The sequence below is a fragment of the Camelina sativa genome, chromosome 4 (genome assembly GCF_000633955.1).
Source record: "Camelina sativa cultivar DH55 chromosome 4, Cs, whole genome shotgun sequence".
In the NCBI taxonomy this organism is placed as follows: domain Eukaryota; kingdom Viridiplantae; phylum Streptophyta; class Magnoliopsida; order Brassicales; family Brassicaceae; genus Camelina; species Camelina sativa.
The window spans coordinates 7,062,654-7,076,769 of record NC_025688.1 but is presented as its reverse complement, the minus strand read 5'-3'; the positions used below and the strand labels follow the sequence as shown (position 1 = coordinate 7,076,769).

General features: G+C 41.9%; 1 protein-coding gene across 1 annotated transcript; it reads right to left on the bottom strand.

The window, feature by feature from the left end:
* Positions 127-1,401, bottom strand: LOC104780014 (chlorophyll a-b binding protein 5, chloroplastic-like). Its single transcript, XM_010504473.2, has 2 exons — positions 1,203-1,401; positions 127-872 (listed from the first exon to the last, which is right to left on the bottom strand). The coding sequence occupies exons 1-2, from the start codon at positions 1,349-1,351 to the stop codon at positions 221-223; spliced, it is 801 nt and encodes a 266-aa protein (XP_010502775.1). The 5' UTR covers positions 1,352-1,401; the 3' UTR covers positions 127-220.

Here is a 14,116-nt window from a genome sequence, read left to right as displayed (position 1 = left end):
CTTGCCGAGCCTCCGAAGGAAGCAAGAATATGAAAATATCTGGTTCCACATTCTTATACGTTTATTTTAATGTTTGTACTAAAAGTTAGTACTTGGTACCTAATGCAAATTTCTGGCGAAAGCGAGGATATGGAACCGAAATATCATATGTTTAGGCCTTAGGGATACTTAAAATGCATTGATAAATGTTAAAACTTTACATAAATGATCCGATCAAACTCTATTTTCCGGGGACGAAGTTGGTGGCGAAAGCCCAAGCATTGTTAGCCACAGGGTCTGCGATATGATCGAACAGGTTCTCGATCGGACCTTTACCCGTAACAATGGCTTGAACAAAGAATCCAAACATTGAGAACATGGCAAGACGACCGTTCTTGAGCTCCTTCACCTTCAATTCCGAGAAAGCCTCTGGATCCTCTGCTAGGTTCAACGGGTCAAACGCCCCGCCTGGGTAAAGCGGGTCAAGTCCTTCACCAAGAGGACCACCTCCGATTCTGTACCCTTCAATGAATCCCATGAGCACAACTTGACATGCCCATATAGCCAATATACTTTGCGCATGGATCAAGTTAGGGTTTCCGAGATAGTCAAGCCCTCCTTCTGAGAAGATCTGAGATCCCGCCTTGAACCACACGGCTTCACCGAATTTGACTCCGTTTTTGGAGAGGATCTCCGGGAAGGTGCAGCCCAAAGCACCCAACATTGCCCATCTACTGTGGATTACTTCGAGCTCACGGTTCTTTGCGAATGTTTCTGGATCAGCGGAGAGACCGGCTGTATCCCAGCCATAGTCTCCAGGGTATTCTCCTGTTAGGTATGATGGTGTGTTTTCCGAGAATGGTCCTAGGTATTTCGGACGGTCTGGTCCGTACCTGTCACAAGTTTTTCTTGTTAGATGCTAAAATTAAATGGTTTGGTGATTGATTTAGGCATTTAGCTATACTAGAAATGAGGACACAAAAACTAATGGGTCGTTAAAATATATCCAAAGAACCTAGCGAAACCGAATTCGAATAAGCACTACACATAATTCAAGTGTATTTTCATTTTTTGTTTTTGTTTAATGAAAAGTCGAATCTTGAACCGAAACCAATCTTTAGTACGTAGTTTCACTTTTCATTGTTTACTACCATGTTAAAATGGAAATTCTCTTATCTAGAAAAACAAAGATGAGTGAAAGAGAGAGGGATTAGGGATGGAACCAGATGCTCTGAGGAGTAGACTTGACGGTACGACGCATGACGATACGACCACCGCCGTTGGAGGATCCAACTTTGCGGAGGAGATCGTTGGATGGCTTTAGAGCCGTTTGGCCGGCGAAAGAGGAGTGTTGGATTGCTGAAGTGGCCATTGCTTCTTCTAGACAAAAATAAGTGAGATGAGATGTTGTTGGTGTTATGTTAGTGATAATGTTCTCATGCTATCTCGCTTATTGGCTATCGTCTATTCACTATTGGTTATGCTTGCGATTGCCATGAGCCCATCCATGATAACAATTGTTTTTTTTTTCTTTTTTCTTCTGAAGATAAATAAATTATACTGGATAGGGTCATTACAGACAAATCTTTGCTATTAGCCAAGATGGACATTACTTAGACATAGAAAATTGATTATCCTAAACTACCAAACGAATAAGTCAAAGATAAATTCAGAAGAACCGAGCCAAAGAGTTCTTTAACATGAGGCGAAGCTCCTCATCCTCAAATAATTTATGTAGCCAAGACGGATAACCCAATGCGCCACACATGAGTGAATCCTTTCGATCTCCAATTTTTATTCTGAAATATTCTCACAAAAATAATTAATCTCATCCACTTGTGCACCAAAAGAAGGCCATGCCCATGCATGCCTTATAGCTAGGTCTTCTACATGCTTCATAAATATCCTTAGCTTCCCAGGCAAAACTACTCTCTAGATTGAGTTTATAGCTACGCATGCTTTTAATGCGCCTGAGTATACTTGCAAGTGCAGCCTCATGTTTGTTATTGTAGACCATAGAAAGCTTTTCTTCTGTAAACCAGAGCCCAAACTGCAGAGCTCATCACAACCCTTGTAGGTCCTCCTAACTTTTTACTTCGTAGACCATGAAACTCCAATATTAGAGTTGACCCATCCTCTTTGTTCATTGACAACATCCACATCCTCATATATTGTTGGTAATATTTTCTATAACAATTTTTACGTTTTACTTTAAAACAAAACGAAAAACTTAATATTTTTTTAAAAGAAAAGCAAATTTGAGGATACATACAAAATCCTTAGTTTCTTATATATACCTATATTACTATATATCCCATTTTATTTTATTTTTGTGCTAAAATTTCTGGTTTTATATTGATTAATTAAAGGGACTATGTATAATTAATTACATAGATGAAAATAAAATAAAAAAGCCCTCATAACGACATCGACATCGACATCGACATCGACATGAAATAGCATCCTTGAACTAAGTAAGGCTAAATCTCATCATCTCAAACTATATATGTAAAAAGAAATATTTGTTTTGTATGAAGACCACAATTTCACGGTTTTGTTTTACTTTTTAGAAATACCTGGAGCTGTCCTCGCAGATGATTCACCTATGCTTTTTAAGCCATGGAAGGTGGAAATAGCGTCAAAATATTGAAACACACGTTCCTCTCTGTTCTTTTAATAAGAAACCAAGCCCATCGTATCCATGATAATTTATGTCTTACGCTTCGATTAATTGTTGTTAGTCTTTTAAACGTAATTTTTGTTTATTAAGTTGCTAGCTAACGAGAATTCTGACCCAAAGCAAGAATATGAACTAACATATCAACTAGTTGTATACATAATACTTTAATGCATTGACCAATTCTTAAAAAACTATAATTTACATAAATGATGCGATCAAACTCTATTTTCCGGGGACGAAGTTGGTGGCGTAAGCCCAAGCATTATTGTTAGCCACAGGGTCTGCTATATGATAATCGAACAAGTTCTCGATCGGACCTTTACCGGTAACAATGGCTTGAACAAAGAATCCAAACATTGGGAACATGGCAAGACGACCGCTCTTGAGTGTTACAAGGTAATCAACCAGTTGCCTTTCTATTCATTAGACATACGACATATATACAAATATGGGAGAGTGTTCTCCAAGTATTGGTAAGTGAATATTACATATTCCCTTATCTATCACTCCTCCACAGTCTTAGCATCGTTGGGAAGGATGCCGAAACTGGAACGAAAGTCAGTGAACAGCGGAGTGGGAAGACCCTTTGTGAAGATGTCCGCGTATTGGTGAGACGAGGGGACGTGAAGAACACGTACGGTGCTGAGGGCGACACGTTCACGAACAAAGTGAATGTCGATGTCAACATGTTTGGTTCGTTGGTGTTGAACAAGGTTGGTGGAGAGATAGACGGTGCTGACGTTGTCGCAGTAGACGAGAGTGGCTTTGGTGAGAGGACATTGCAAGTCGAGGAGGAGGTTACGAAGCCACATTGTTTCGGCAACAACGTTGGCCACACCGCGATATTCAGCCCCTGCGCTTGCACGAGAGACAATGTGTTGACGTTTGGAGGACCAGGAGATTAAGTTGTCACCGTGGAAAATGCAGTAGCCGGAAGTTGATCGTCGAGTAGAGGGGTAGCCAGCCCAGTCGGCGTCCGTGTACGCGATGAGACCGGTAGGTTGTGTCGGGTAGAGTTGGAGGCCGTGATCAAGAGTGCCCTTGAGGTAGCGCAACATACGTTTGAGAGCTTTGAGGTGAGATTCGCGGGGGTCATGCATGTATAGACATATTTGCTGGACGGCAAAAGAGATATCCGGTCGTGTAAATGTTAAGTACTGGAGGGCGCCGACGAGGCTGCGATAAAGTGTCGGATCGGAGACCGGTGGGCCATCCTCGGCGACTAGGCGAGCACGAGGATCGGCTGACGTGGTACAAGAGTTGCAGTTAGACATGTTGGCTCGGTGTAGGATGTCAGCTGCGTAATTCCATTGTGAAAGGAAGAAGCCGGAGGTGTTGCGTTTGATGGCAATGCCGAGGAAGTAGTGAAGCTCACCGGAATCTGTCATTTCAAACTCACTGTGAAGAGAGGTGATGATGTCGTTGAGTAGCTTGGTGGAGGATGCGGTGAGACCAATGTCGTCGACATATAGGAGTAGATAGGCGGTGCCATGTGGTTGATGGTAGACGAACAAGGATGGATCTCTTTTGCTTTGCACGAAACCAACTTTACGGGCATACTGAATGAAGCGTTGATTCCATGCACGTGGAGATTGTTTGAGAACGTAGATGGACCCTTTGAGCAAACAAACATGATCAGGTTTGTCCGGGTCGCGAAAACCCGGTGGTTGGTGCATGTAAACCGTCTCATCTAGTGTGCTGTTAAGGAATGCATTCTTGACATCAAGTTGATGTATAGGCCAGTTGCGAGATAAAGAGAGCTCTAGGACAAGACGAATTGTTGAAGGCTTCACGACAGGGCTGAAAGTCTCTTCACAATCGATGCCGAGTTCTTGAGATTTCCCATTTGCGACCAACCGGGCCTTGTAGCGAGATAGCTTTCCATCTGCACCAAATTTATGCCTAAACAACCACATAGAGCGCACAATGTTAGTGTTGGGGGGTCGTGGTACTAAGTCCCACGTTCTCTTTTTAATTTGAGCTCCATGTTCCTCATGCATGGCTCCTGTCCAGTTAGGATCTTCTAAAGCTTTTAAGTGAGAGGTGGGAAGGGGTGAGAGAATTTCAGTATGAAGTGAAAGGTGTTGTTTATGTTTGGTGATCCCGCGTTTGCTACGCGTCCGCATATGGTGACTAACGGCCTGTGGAGGTGGTTGTGCAACCGGCAGGGCTGGAGGTGGTGGAGGTGGGAGTGTTGGTTGAGGAACGGTAGGTTGTTGGTCTTGTGAAGCTTGTTGGCGGAGAAGAGGAGAGATTGTTGGCGGAGGTGGTGTGGGGTCGTCAAGTGGTGTAGAGACTTTAAACTAGGAACTATTTGAAAAAGGAAACCTAGACTCCTCAAAAATGACATGGCGTGAGATAAATACCTTGCGACTAGTGAGGTCAAGACAACGGTAACCTTTATGATTGGAAGGGTAGCCAAGGAAGACGCACGCGGTGGAGCGAGCGTCGAGTTTGTGTGAAGTGGTAGGGAGGAGATTTGGATAGCAAAGACACCCGAACACCCGAAGGTGATCATAAGTGGCTGGTTTGTTGAACAGTTTCGTGAACGGGATTTCGTTGTTGACGGCAGATGAAGGAGGAATGTTGAAGAGATGAGCTGCCATCATAAGTGCCTCCACCCAATATGTGTTTGGCATGTTTGCTTGAAAGAGAAGTGATCGAACATAATTGTTTAATGTTCGGAGTGTACGTTCGGCTTTGCCGTTTTGTTGGGAAGTGTGAGGGCAGGAGAACCGAGGGGTGATGCCGTGAGAAGAGAAGTAATTGAGAAATTCTCGGTTTTGGTATTCACCACCATTATCGCATTGGAAATTTTTTATGCTGCGGCCAAAATGGTTAGAAACATAAGCCATGAAAGTTAAGAATGTTGAATAGACATCAGATTTGTTGCGGAGAGGAAAAACCCAAAGAAAATGTGTAAAATGATCAAGATAAATAACATAATATTTATTCCCACTGATGCTGGAAACCAGAGAGGTCCAAACATCTGAATGAATAAGTTCAAAAGTTGCAGAAACAAAAGAAAAAAATGAATCATATGGTAATCTAGTGTGTTTCCCCAATTGACATGCATGACAAAGAGGCATGTATATTTTAGAACAATTTATTAAACGAGAAGAAATAAGAGATTGAAGAGTAGTGTTTCCGAAATGTCCTAGACGACGATGCCATAAGAGAGAATCAGGCACCGTTGCGAGCATGGCTTTTGGAGGTGATGAAAGAGAGGTGGCCGATGGTGGTGAGTGGACCGAGTAGAGAGGGCCACTGCTGTCACAGCGGAGTAGTGGGATCCGGGAAAGGTAATCCTTAACACAAAAAGCAAAGGGGTCAAACTCGACAGTGACATAGTTGTCGGTAGTGAATTGACGAACAAAAATAAGATTTTTGATGATAGACGGACACACAAGTACATTATTGAGATTTAGAGGGAATAGAAGAATAACCAATGGCTTTTGTAGAAATAGAAGATCCATTACCGACAATAACCGATGGGCCGGAGCTCGAATTAAAAAGAGAATGAAGGGTACCTGGTTGTGCGGTTAAGTGTGAAGTAGCGCCGGTATCCATGTACCAACTGACATCATTTGGGTCACGAATGGTCATGGTCCCAAATGCAGCCGCTAGGTCGGCAGGGAGTTGTGTAGGTTGAGCCGGAAGAGCAAGTGATTGTGGAGGAAATGTGCGCCATTGGTGAACGTGGCATCCAATGTTGTTGTGGCCAGTGCAGATATGGCGTTAGTGCGGAGAACCAAGGTTGCTGCGTCTGCCAGTTACATGGGTTCAATGGCCAGTACGATTGTGGCCATGACTGTCGTCCGCGTCCCCTTCCGGAATTGCCACGTCCGCGTCCGCGACCCCTGTTGTTGTTGTTGTCACGGTAGCCGGAGTGGTCTCGAGACCCGTTGGTGGAACCATCACGGAGGTTGGTGTCTCGAGCTCCGGAGTGATGTTGTTCATGTGATGAGGCATAGAGGACGTCCGAAGATGAGGTATTAGCCGAGGTGATCGTACAGGTGCGAACTTGCTTAGAGAGACGACGTTCCTCCTCCATGAGCATGGATTTGGTAGTGGAGAAGGAGGGGAATGGTTGGCGGTGTTTGATGATGTTGACGATGTTGTCGAACTTCTCCAAGAGACCGTTTAACATGTGCATGACAACAACACGTTCAGTTACGGGAGAGTCGACATTAGACATACGACATATATACAAATATGGGAGAGTGTTCTCCAAGTATTGGCTGTACATAGTTGGTAAGTGAATATTACATATTCCCTTATCTATAATTGAGCTCTTTAATTCACCCTCAATCTAGAGAAGACTTCTGGATCTTCTTCTAAGTTCAATGGGTCAAAGGTCCCACCAGGGTAAAGTGGGTCAAGTCCTTCACCAAGAGATCTGTGTTCCCGCCTTGAACCAGACGACTTCACCAAATTTGACTCTGTTTTTTGAGAGGATCACTAGGAAGGTGCAGCCTAAAGCGCCTAACATTGCCCATCTACTGTGGATTACTTCGGGCTCACGGTTCATTGTTTCTGGAAGACTGGATCGGCAGAGAGACCGGCAGTGTCCCAGCCGTAGTCTCCAGGGTTAGGTATGATGGTGTGTTTTCCGAGAATGGTCTGTACCTGTGACAATGTTGTTATAGATACTTAGATGCTAGATAAAATGGTTTTGTGGATTAGCAAGAAAAAGTTATTGAGTCGATTAGTAGAGTGTTGATTGGATTATTTCGACAAATTAGTTCATGTGCAGAAGATATATAGAGGTTTTTTATGCATGTGCGTGGGACTGTAAAATGCCCGTCAGCAAACAATTGGTTAGTGTTCCTATTCAACATACTTCATGACGACTCTCTTATATATAGTACCATGCATGAACACGAAAACCAAGTTAACAAAACGAAACATCTACCCAAAAAAAAAGAAAAATGAAAAACCTTTCAATGTTTCTATTTGTTTTTAGCATTTATATCCTTGGCTATGTATCCGGTAAAGCCAAAATAAGAATCACGAATGAACTTCAATTCAAGAAACTCCTATGGATGAAGTGATATTCGAAAGATGATAAAATAGGTCCAAATATAATACCAATTAGACAATATCATGAAATTATTTTTACCGCTAACATTTTGGGTACAACTCGTTACATGTTTACTTTGAAACAAGGGACTAACTATAGATACTATCAGAATTTCATAGCATTTAAGCAATTCAAGTGGTACGATTACAGAGGCACATGGTAGTGGGGAGCCAGAGAAGATGGAATATATTTAACTTTTGCTAGCTTGGCTTTTGCCTGGCTCTTCTTTAGATCACCTTGGAAGTTGGAAGTCAATCTATTAATTTCTAGGTTTAAGATTTTTGAAATCTCAATTAAGCGACAGGCTACTGTGTAACCATGATCTTACAAGTTTTGTATTATATATTTTTGATAACCAATCATCAGTTGTCTTCATACGTGACTATATATACATGATATATAGCTTATAGATTGGCAAACAAGAGATGCATGGTGCAGATATTACATACTCTGCATAACAAATTGCGACTTGACTTCTACAAAAAATCTAACTGCCTCTGATCTACTAGGAAATTCAATGGATCAGAAGTCTAAGTCGCTGTCACAGAAACATTCAACTCCTTGTCTGGAAAGATCAATGATGTCCCTCATACAGTCAGGAACAACTCCGTATTTTATTGAAGCCAAGATTAATCTAATCTGTGTTAGTGTTATTTGACTTAGTCTTTTATTGTTCGAATAAACTCCTAGCTTGTCGGAGTCGTGGCTGTTGAATTGTTCTCCCATGTTTCTTAGTTGTAGAAAATCCTCCGTATGATAAGGAAGTGCAGTTGTTTTTTGAGTTTGGCTATTTAAAGCCCTATGAAATAAGAACAAAGATACGATTTTGTTCAATCCTATTTGCTCTGTTTTCAACAAATTGGTATCAGAGCCTGGTGAGAGCAATTGCGAGAGAGAAAGAGAGATACAAAAGAAGGAGTGAAAGATGTCAGGCGATGGGCAAAGCATGTTGGCGATACCCAAGTTTGACGGAGATTTCGAACATTGGAGCATGTTGATGGAGAATCTCATCAAATCCAAGCAATGGTGGGATTTGATCGACCGAGGCTACGTTGAGCCAGACCGAGGAGACATTCTGACTGGAGCACAGAGAGAAGAATTGGCGGAGAAGAAGCTAACTGATCTGAAGGTGAAGAGCTATCTGTTTCAAGCCATCGAAAAATCCATTCTGAAGACTATTATTCAGAAGGATACCTCTTAGCAACTGTGGGATTCTCTGAAGACAAAATATCAGGGAAATGATCGTGTGAAGAGAGCTCAACTTCAGCGTCTGAGAAGAGAGTTTGAAGTTTTAGAGATGAAAGAAACTGAGAATATCACAGAATATTTCTCAAGGGTGTTGCCCGTCTCAACTAACATGAGGAACCTTGGAGAGGATATGCAAGATCACAAGATTGTTGAGAAGATCCTAAGAACACTCTCAGAGAAGTTTACATACGCTGTATGTTCGATTGAAGAGTCTAAAGACATAGCGAGTCTTTCAGTGGATGCTTTGCAAAGTTCACTTCTATGTCACGAACAGAACATTGTGAAACATGCCAGAGGATCCAGTAGCAAAATGAATAACAAATGCATGATGAAAGAGTGTAAAATATATACATATCAACTCCCCCAAACTTGTTCTTTGTTTGCCCTCAAGCAAATAACAAGAACAAAGTATGGAAGAGAGGTTTGAAAATGGGGTCTCAGAACCTAAAGCATGTTGAATAAAATAGTTAGAATCAAGGTCTTTGTTTTTAGTTCTATGACACATGGTGAAAGGACTTTATTTAAAAACTTTATTGAAACGATTCTGATCTTTAATCTACACATGCAATCCTATCAATCATTCCCTTTAACATTCATTCACCGAGAACCGTGAATCAAGCTATGCAATGTCATTGAACTCATTTGGCTAGGGTAAAAGGTCAGAGACAAAGATGCTCTCCTTCTCAAGTGGTTTTATCAATACAAAACAAGGTTCTCTCACGAAAAGGAGTTGAGCTTAAGAGAAGGTTAAAGGTTGAAACCAACTGATACAAACAAGAGCAGCACCCTGTCTACCCAAAGGTCCCCAAGGAAACTCAGCCCTAACATTCTAACCCAGAAGTTGGTCCTATCTCTACCCTTCATTAGAAACATCATCTCAAACTCTTTACACTTAGTCTTAGGAGGAGTTCACTTCTTTTCATTCTAGCGGATTGGGAAATCTTTATTATCACTATGGTTCCTTTTCTTTTCTTCTGAGGACTCTAGACATCTTAAACATTTTTACTTTCTTTTCTCTGTCTAATCTTTTTATTTTATGCCCAGAACCAATAACTCTTTTTACTTTGCTCAACCCAAATCCTTTACTAGACTTGTAAACTTTGAAAACACATCCCTCTCCTAAAGACTTTCTACCCTTTACTTTCTTTTTACTCTTCACTTTTCTGCACAAATCCATACCCAATATCCAAAATCGAGTTCTCACCTAGTCTTACTAGTCCGGATAACGCGAACTAGAACTACACAGGATCCTACTCTTGTCGGTTAGAACCTAACACTTTATAACAAGCTCAACTCGGAAAAGGTAGAGGAGGCTTGTACGGTGGAGGGATGAATCTCACAGGTTTGACATTAGGAACAGCAGGTTCCTTAACAGTTTCAGGTTCTTCATCCATCTCCAGAACCACGAAGTTGGTTGGCCCTTCCACGTCTCTAATCCTGATAGGTACGTCTTCTAAAATACCGTGTGGAAGTCTCACTGATCTATCTGCAAGGATGAGGGAGATGTCGCAACCTCTAAACCTTGTAAAACCCAACCGCTTAGCCACAGAGAGTGGCATAAGATTAACTGAAGCGCCAAGATCAAATAGACACCTATCAAAAGACATAGGGCCAAGGGAGCAAGGTAGAGTGAATGCTCCAAGATCTTTGAGCTTCTTGGGTACAATATTTTTCTGGATGATTGCACTCAACTCAAGACTTAGTACCACCATACCTTGAACTTCTTTTGATCTCTCCATCACTAAGTCCTTGAGGAATTTCTGGTAGTGAGGAACAAGTGCGAATGCATCCAGCAATGGCATCCTCAACTCGATCTCCTTGACTTGTTGTTCGAACAGAGCTTTATAATTCTCAGTAAGCTGCTTCTTGAACCTCACTGGAAATGGTAGAGGAGGCTTGTACGGTGGAGGGATGAATCTCACAGGTTTGACATTAGGAACAGCAGGTTCCTTAACAGTTTCAGGTTCGGACTGCTGCACTGGTTCAATCGGGTCCTTGACTGCTTCGACGAGATCCTTCATCTGAGCTTCATCTTGAACAAGATCCTCCCAATCTAAGTCCTCACTATCCTCAGTGACGTCTGGAACTCCCTGCCAGGGAAGGAATATTTTCCCACTTCTCAGCGTAATTGCATTTGGAAACTCCTTGGGGTTCTGAACAGCCTTCCCAGGGAATTGGCCAGGCGTTGGTGCAGAAGTAAAAGCAGATTGGCCTTCTATATACCTTATCTTCGAGTTCAGAGCTTCGAATTTGACATTGAGGTCATTGTAAGAACATTCCATCCTATGACTGAGTTCAGCGAACTTCTTAGCAGTGTCCATAGAACCACTAGCTTGACCCTGAAAAATTTGTTGCATCATTTGCTTCATTTCTTGATCAAGATCTGGAGTAGTCTGAACCGGTTGAGGGCGGAATCCTGGCGGTGGTCCTGAGGGAGCTTGGAATTGTTGTTTGGGGATGAATCCTTGATTGTAAGGCACAAACGGTTTTTGTTGACCTTGTTGTTGTCGTTGAGGAGGGTACACCTGAACCTGTGGATTTGCAACGTTGGTGATCCGGTAAGACAGATTGGGGTTCGTCTTATAGGGGTTGTAACCCTTGTTGTATCCACCTTGATTCTGGACGTAGTTGATCTCCTCAGACTGCTCACCCTCCCCATCTTGAACTTGGAAAGGGTCATCCTCAGATACAAAGTGGACATTCTTCTGCTGGCTGAGCAGGAGGCGATCAAGCTTGTCATTAACATTCTTGAGGTCCTTCTTGTACTTCTCCTCAGAACCAGCGTCGCCGCTAACTGAGCGGTCATAGTCGTCATGGTAGTTGCCGTCAGACTGGGCGAGATTCTCAACCAGTTGCCATCTTTCATCAACATCTTTGTTCAGGAAGTTACCGTTAGAGGTAGTGTCAAGCAGCATGTGGATTTTTGGAAGGACACCACGGTATAGAGTGCTCAACAGTGACTCGTTGCTGAAACCATGGTGTGGACACTGGCTCTGGTAACCCTTGAAACGCTCCCAGGATTTGCAGAATGATTCAGAGTGTTTCTGAGTGAAGCTGGAGATTTCATTCCTAAGACGTGCTGTTCTGGGGTTGAAGAAAAACTTAGCCAGGAAGGATTTCTTGTAGACGTCCCAAGTGGTGATGGATCCTTGAGGAATGTTCTTCTCCCATTGATGAACTTTGTCTCCCAGGGAGAATGGGAAGAGCCACAACTTGTAACCATCCTCACTTACTCCATTGATCTTGGTGAGGCTGCAAAGACGGTCGAACTCGTCCAGGTGATCGAGTGGATCCTCCATAGGTAACCCGTGAAACTTGTTCCCTTGGATCATGGAGATCAGACCACTTTTGATCTCGAAGTTATTGTTTTGCACCGCAGGAGGGACAATTCCAGCACGCTGAGTATGAGTGTTCGGTGCATCCCCAGAACCAATGTTTCGCGGTCTCGGATTTGCTCCATTCTGTTGTTCCATAGTGACTGGTGCGGGATGATCAGTGAGATGATGAACTTGTCGTGGTCTTTGTAACCGATTGATGTCATCGATAGCAGGAAGGAGATTCTGATGTCCTCTTGATCTGGTGTGCATGCAATGTTGCAATCAACATGTTCCTGAGATGCAAAACAAACAAGCAGACAATCAAAACAAGTCAGTATCCAGAATGAAAATAGTAACAGAACTTAATCTTGCAAAACTTAAAATCTTAAATGTAGCAAAACGATTCCCAAACGGCAACGACGCCAAATTGATACTAGGATTTTGTGTGTCCTAGCAGATTCAATTAACCTTATGTAGTTGTAGTACTTAAGGTGTCAATCCAAATGGGATGATGCTAGTCACTCAAGATGCAATCAAGATTTCACAAGTCAAGCTAATTCGAGAGAGTGTTTTTATCTAACAATCCTAGAATGATCAGAATGCAAAACGAAAATGAGCTACAAGACTAGAAACGAGAATGTATGACAAGAAGCAAAAATGAATGAAAACATAAAACGAGTCTAAGCAAGAATTAGATAGCAAGATCATAAACAGTTTCAGGATGTAATAAAAATCAGAAAGATAGAAGTCCTAAGGATGGGAGTAATTGATGTCGATGGAGTATCCTAGTGTACAGAGTGTTTAACATGCCACAATCAAACTATCCCTAAACAATGAACATCACGACTTAGCTAATCCAATCTCTTGACAGAAGCTACTCAGACTGATAGTAGGATTTTGACCCAGGGTATCAATTTCCTATGAAATTGTAGTACAAAGGGTTATCAATCCAAATGGTTGTTATGCTAGAAGATGAGATATGATCAGAACTATGCAAGTCAAGCCAAGCAATCAATGGTTTGATCTAACAATCCTAAAATAAACAAAAGAAAACAAATAAACAAGAACCACACGACCTAAGCACTCCTTGCAAGCATTCGAGTACAGGATCGGGTGGGGAGATCGAGTAAACAAGATGAGTATGAACAGCTCGAAGGTGTACTCGAAGCAGGTCAAAGTGTACATGTTCGGGTAAGTGATCGAGTTATGAATGAAAATGGAAACAATCAAAATGCGAAAGCTCCTAAGGATGGGGTAATCGACTCCTAAGCGTTCCTGACCAGTATTCCTACATGCCTCAAGCAAATATTTCCTAGATAAAAAATCTCTAAAATATTGTTAAAACACTCTCGTGATAGAAACAATCAACCTTGATCACTCCCCTACCCAACTCTCGTTGGAGAAACATGACCAAGCAGGCAATACAAACCGATTCATTATTGTCAATAAACTCCTTACACATCTAATCTCTTAGGCTGAGTGAGTAACTCTCTAGCATTGATTGATTTAAACATTTTATCTACACCTCTCGATGGTAAAACACCCTAGATCTAATCTCAACCTCTCGGTCTGTTTATAGCATTAAAAACACCAATCTAGAAGGGAATTTATAAAACATAAACAACCAAGCTAAGACATCCTAACTGATCAAGAACACAAATTGTCTATCCCATCCCTAGAAACTTTGTTTCACTACTCAGATCTCATTGCAGAAAACACAAAAGCATAGATAAACGAAAATTGCATTGTATTGAAAATAGAGTAAAGAAGAAGAGTATATAATCGAAAATGCAAAAGAAAATAACAAAA

Coding starts and splice junctions, on each gene's coding strand:
- LOC104780014 (XM_010504473.2), bottom strand. CDS start 1,351: ATGGCCACTTCAGCAATCCAACACTCCTCTTTCGCCGGCCAAACGGCT. Junction 873..1,202: donor TCTACTCCTCAGAGCATCTG/GTTCCATCCCTA, acceptor AACTTGTGACAG/GTACGGACCAGACCGTCCGA.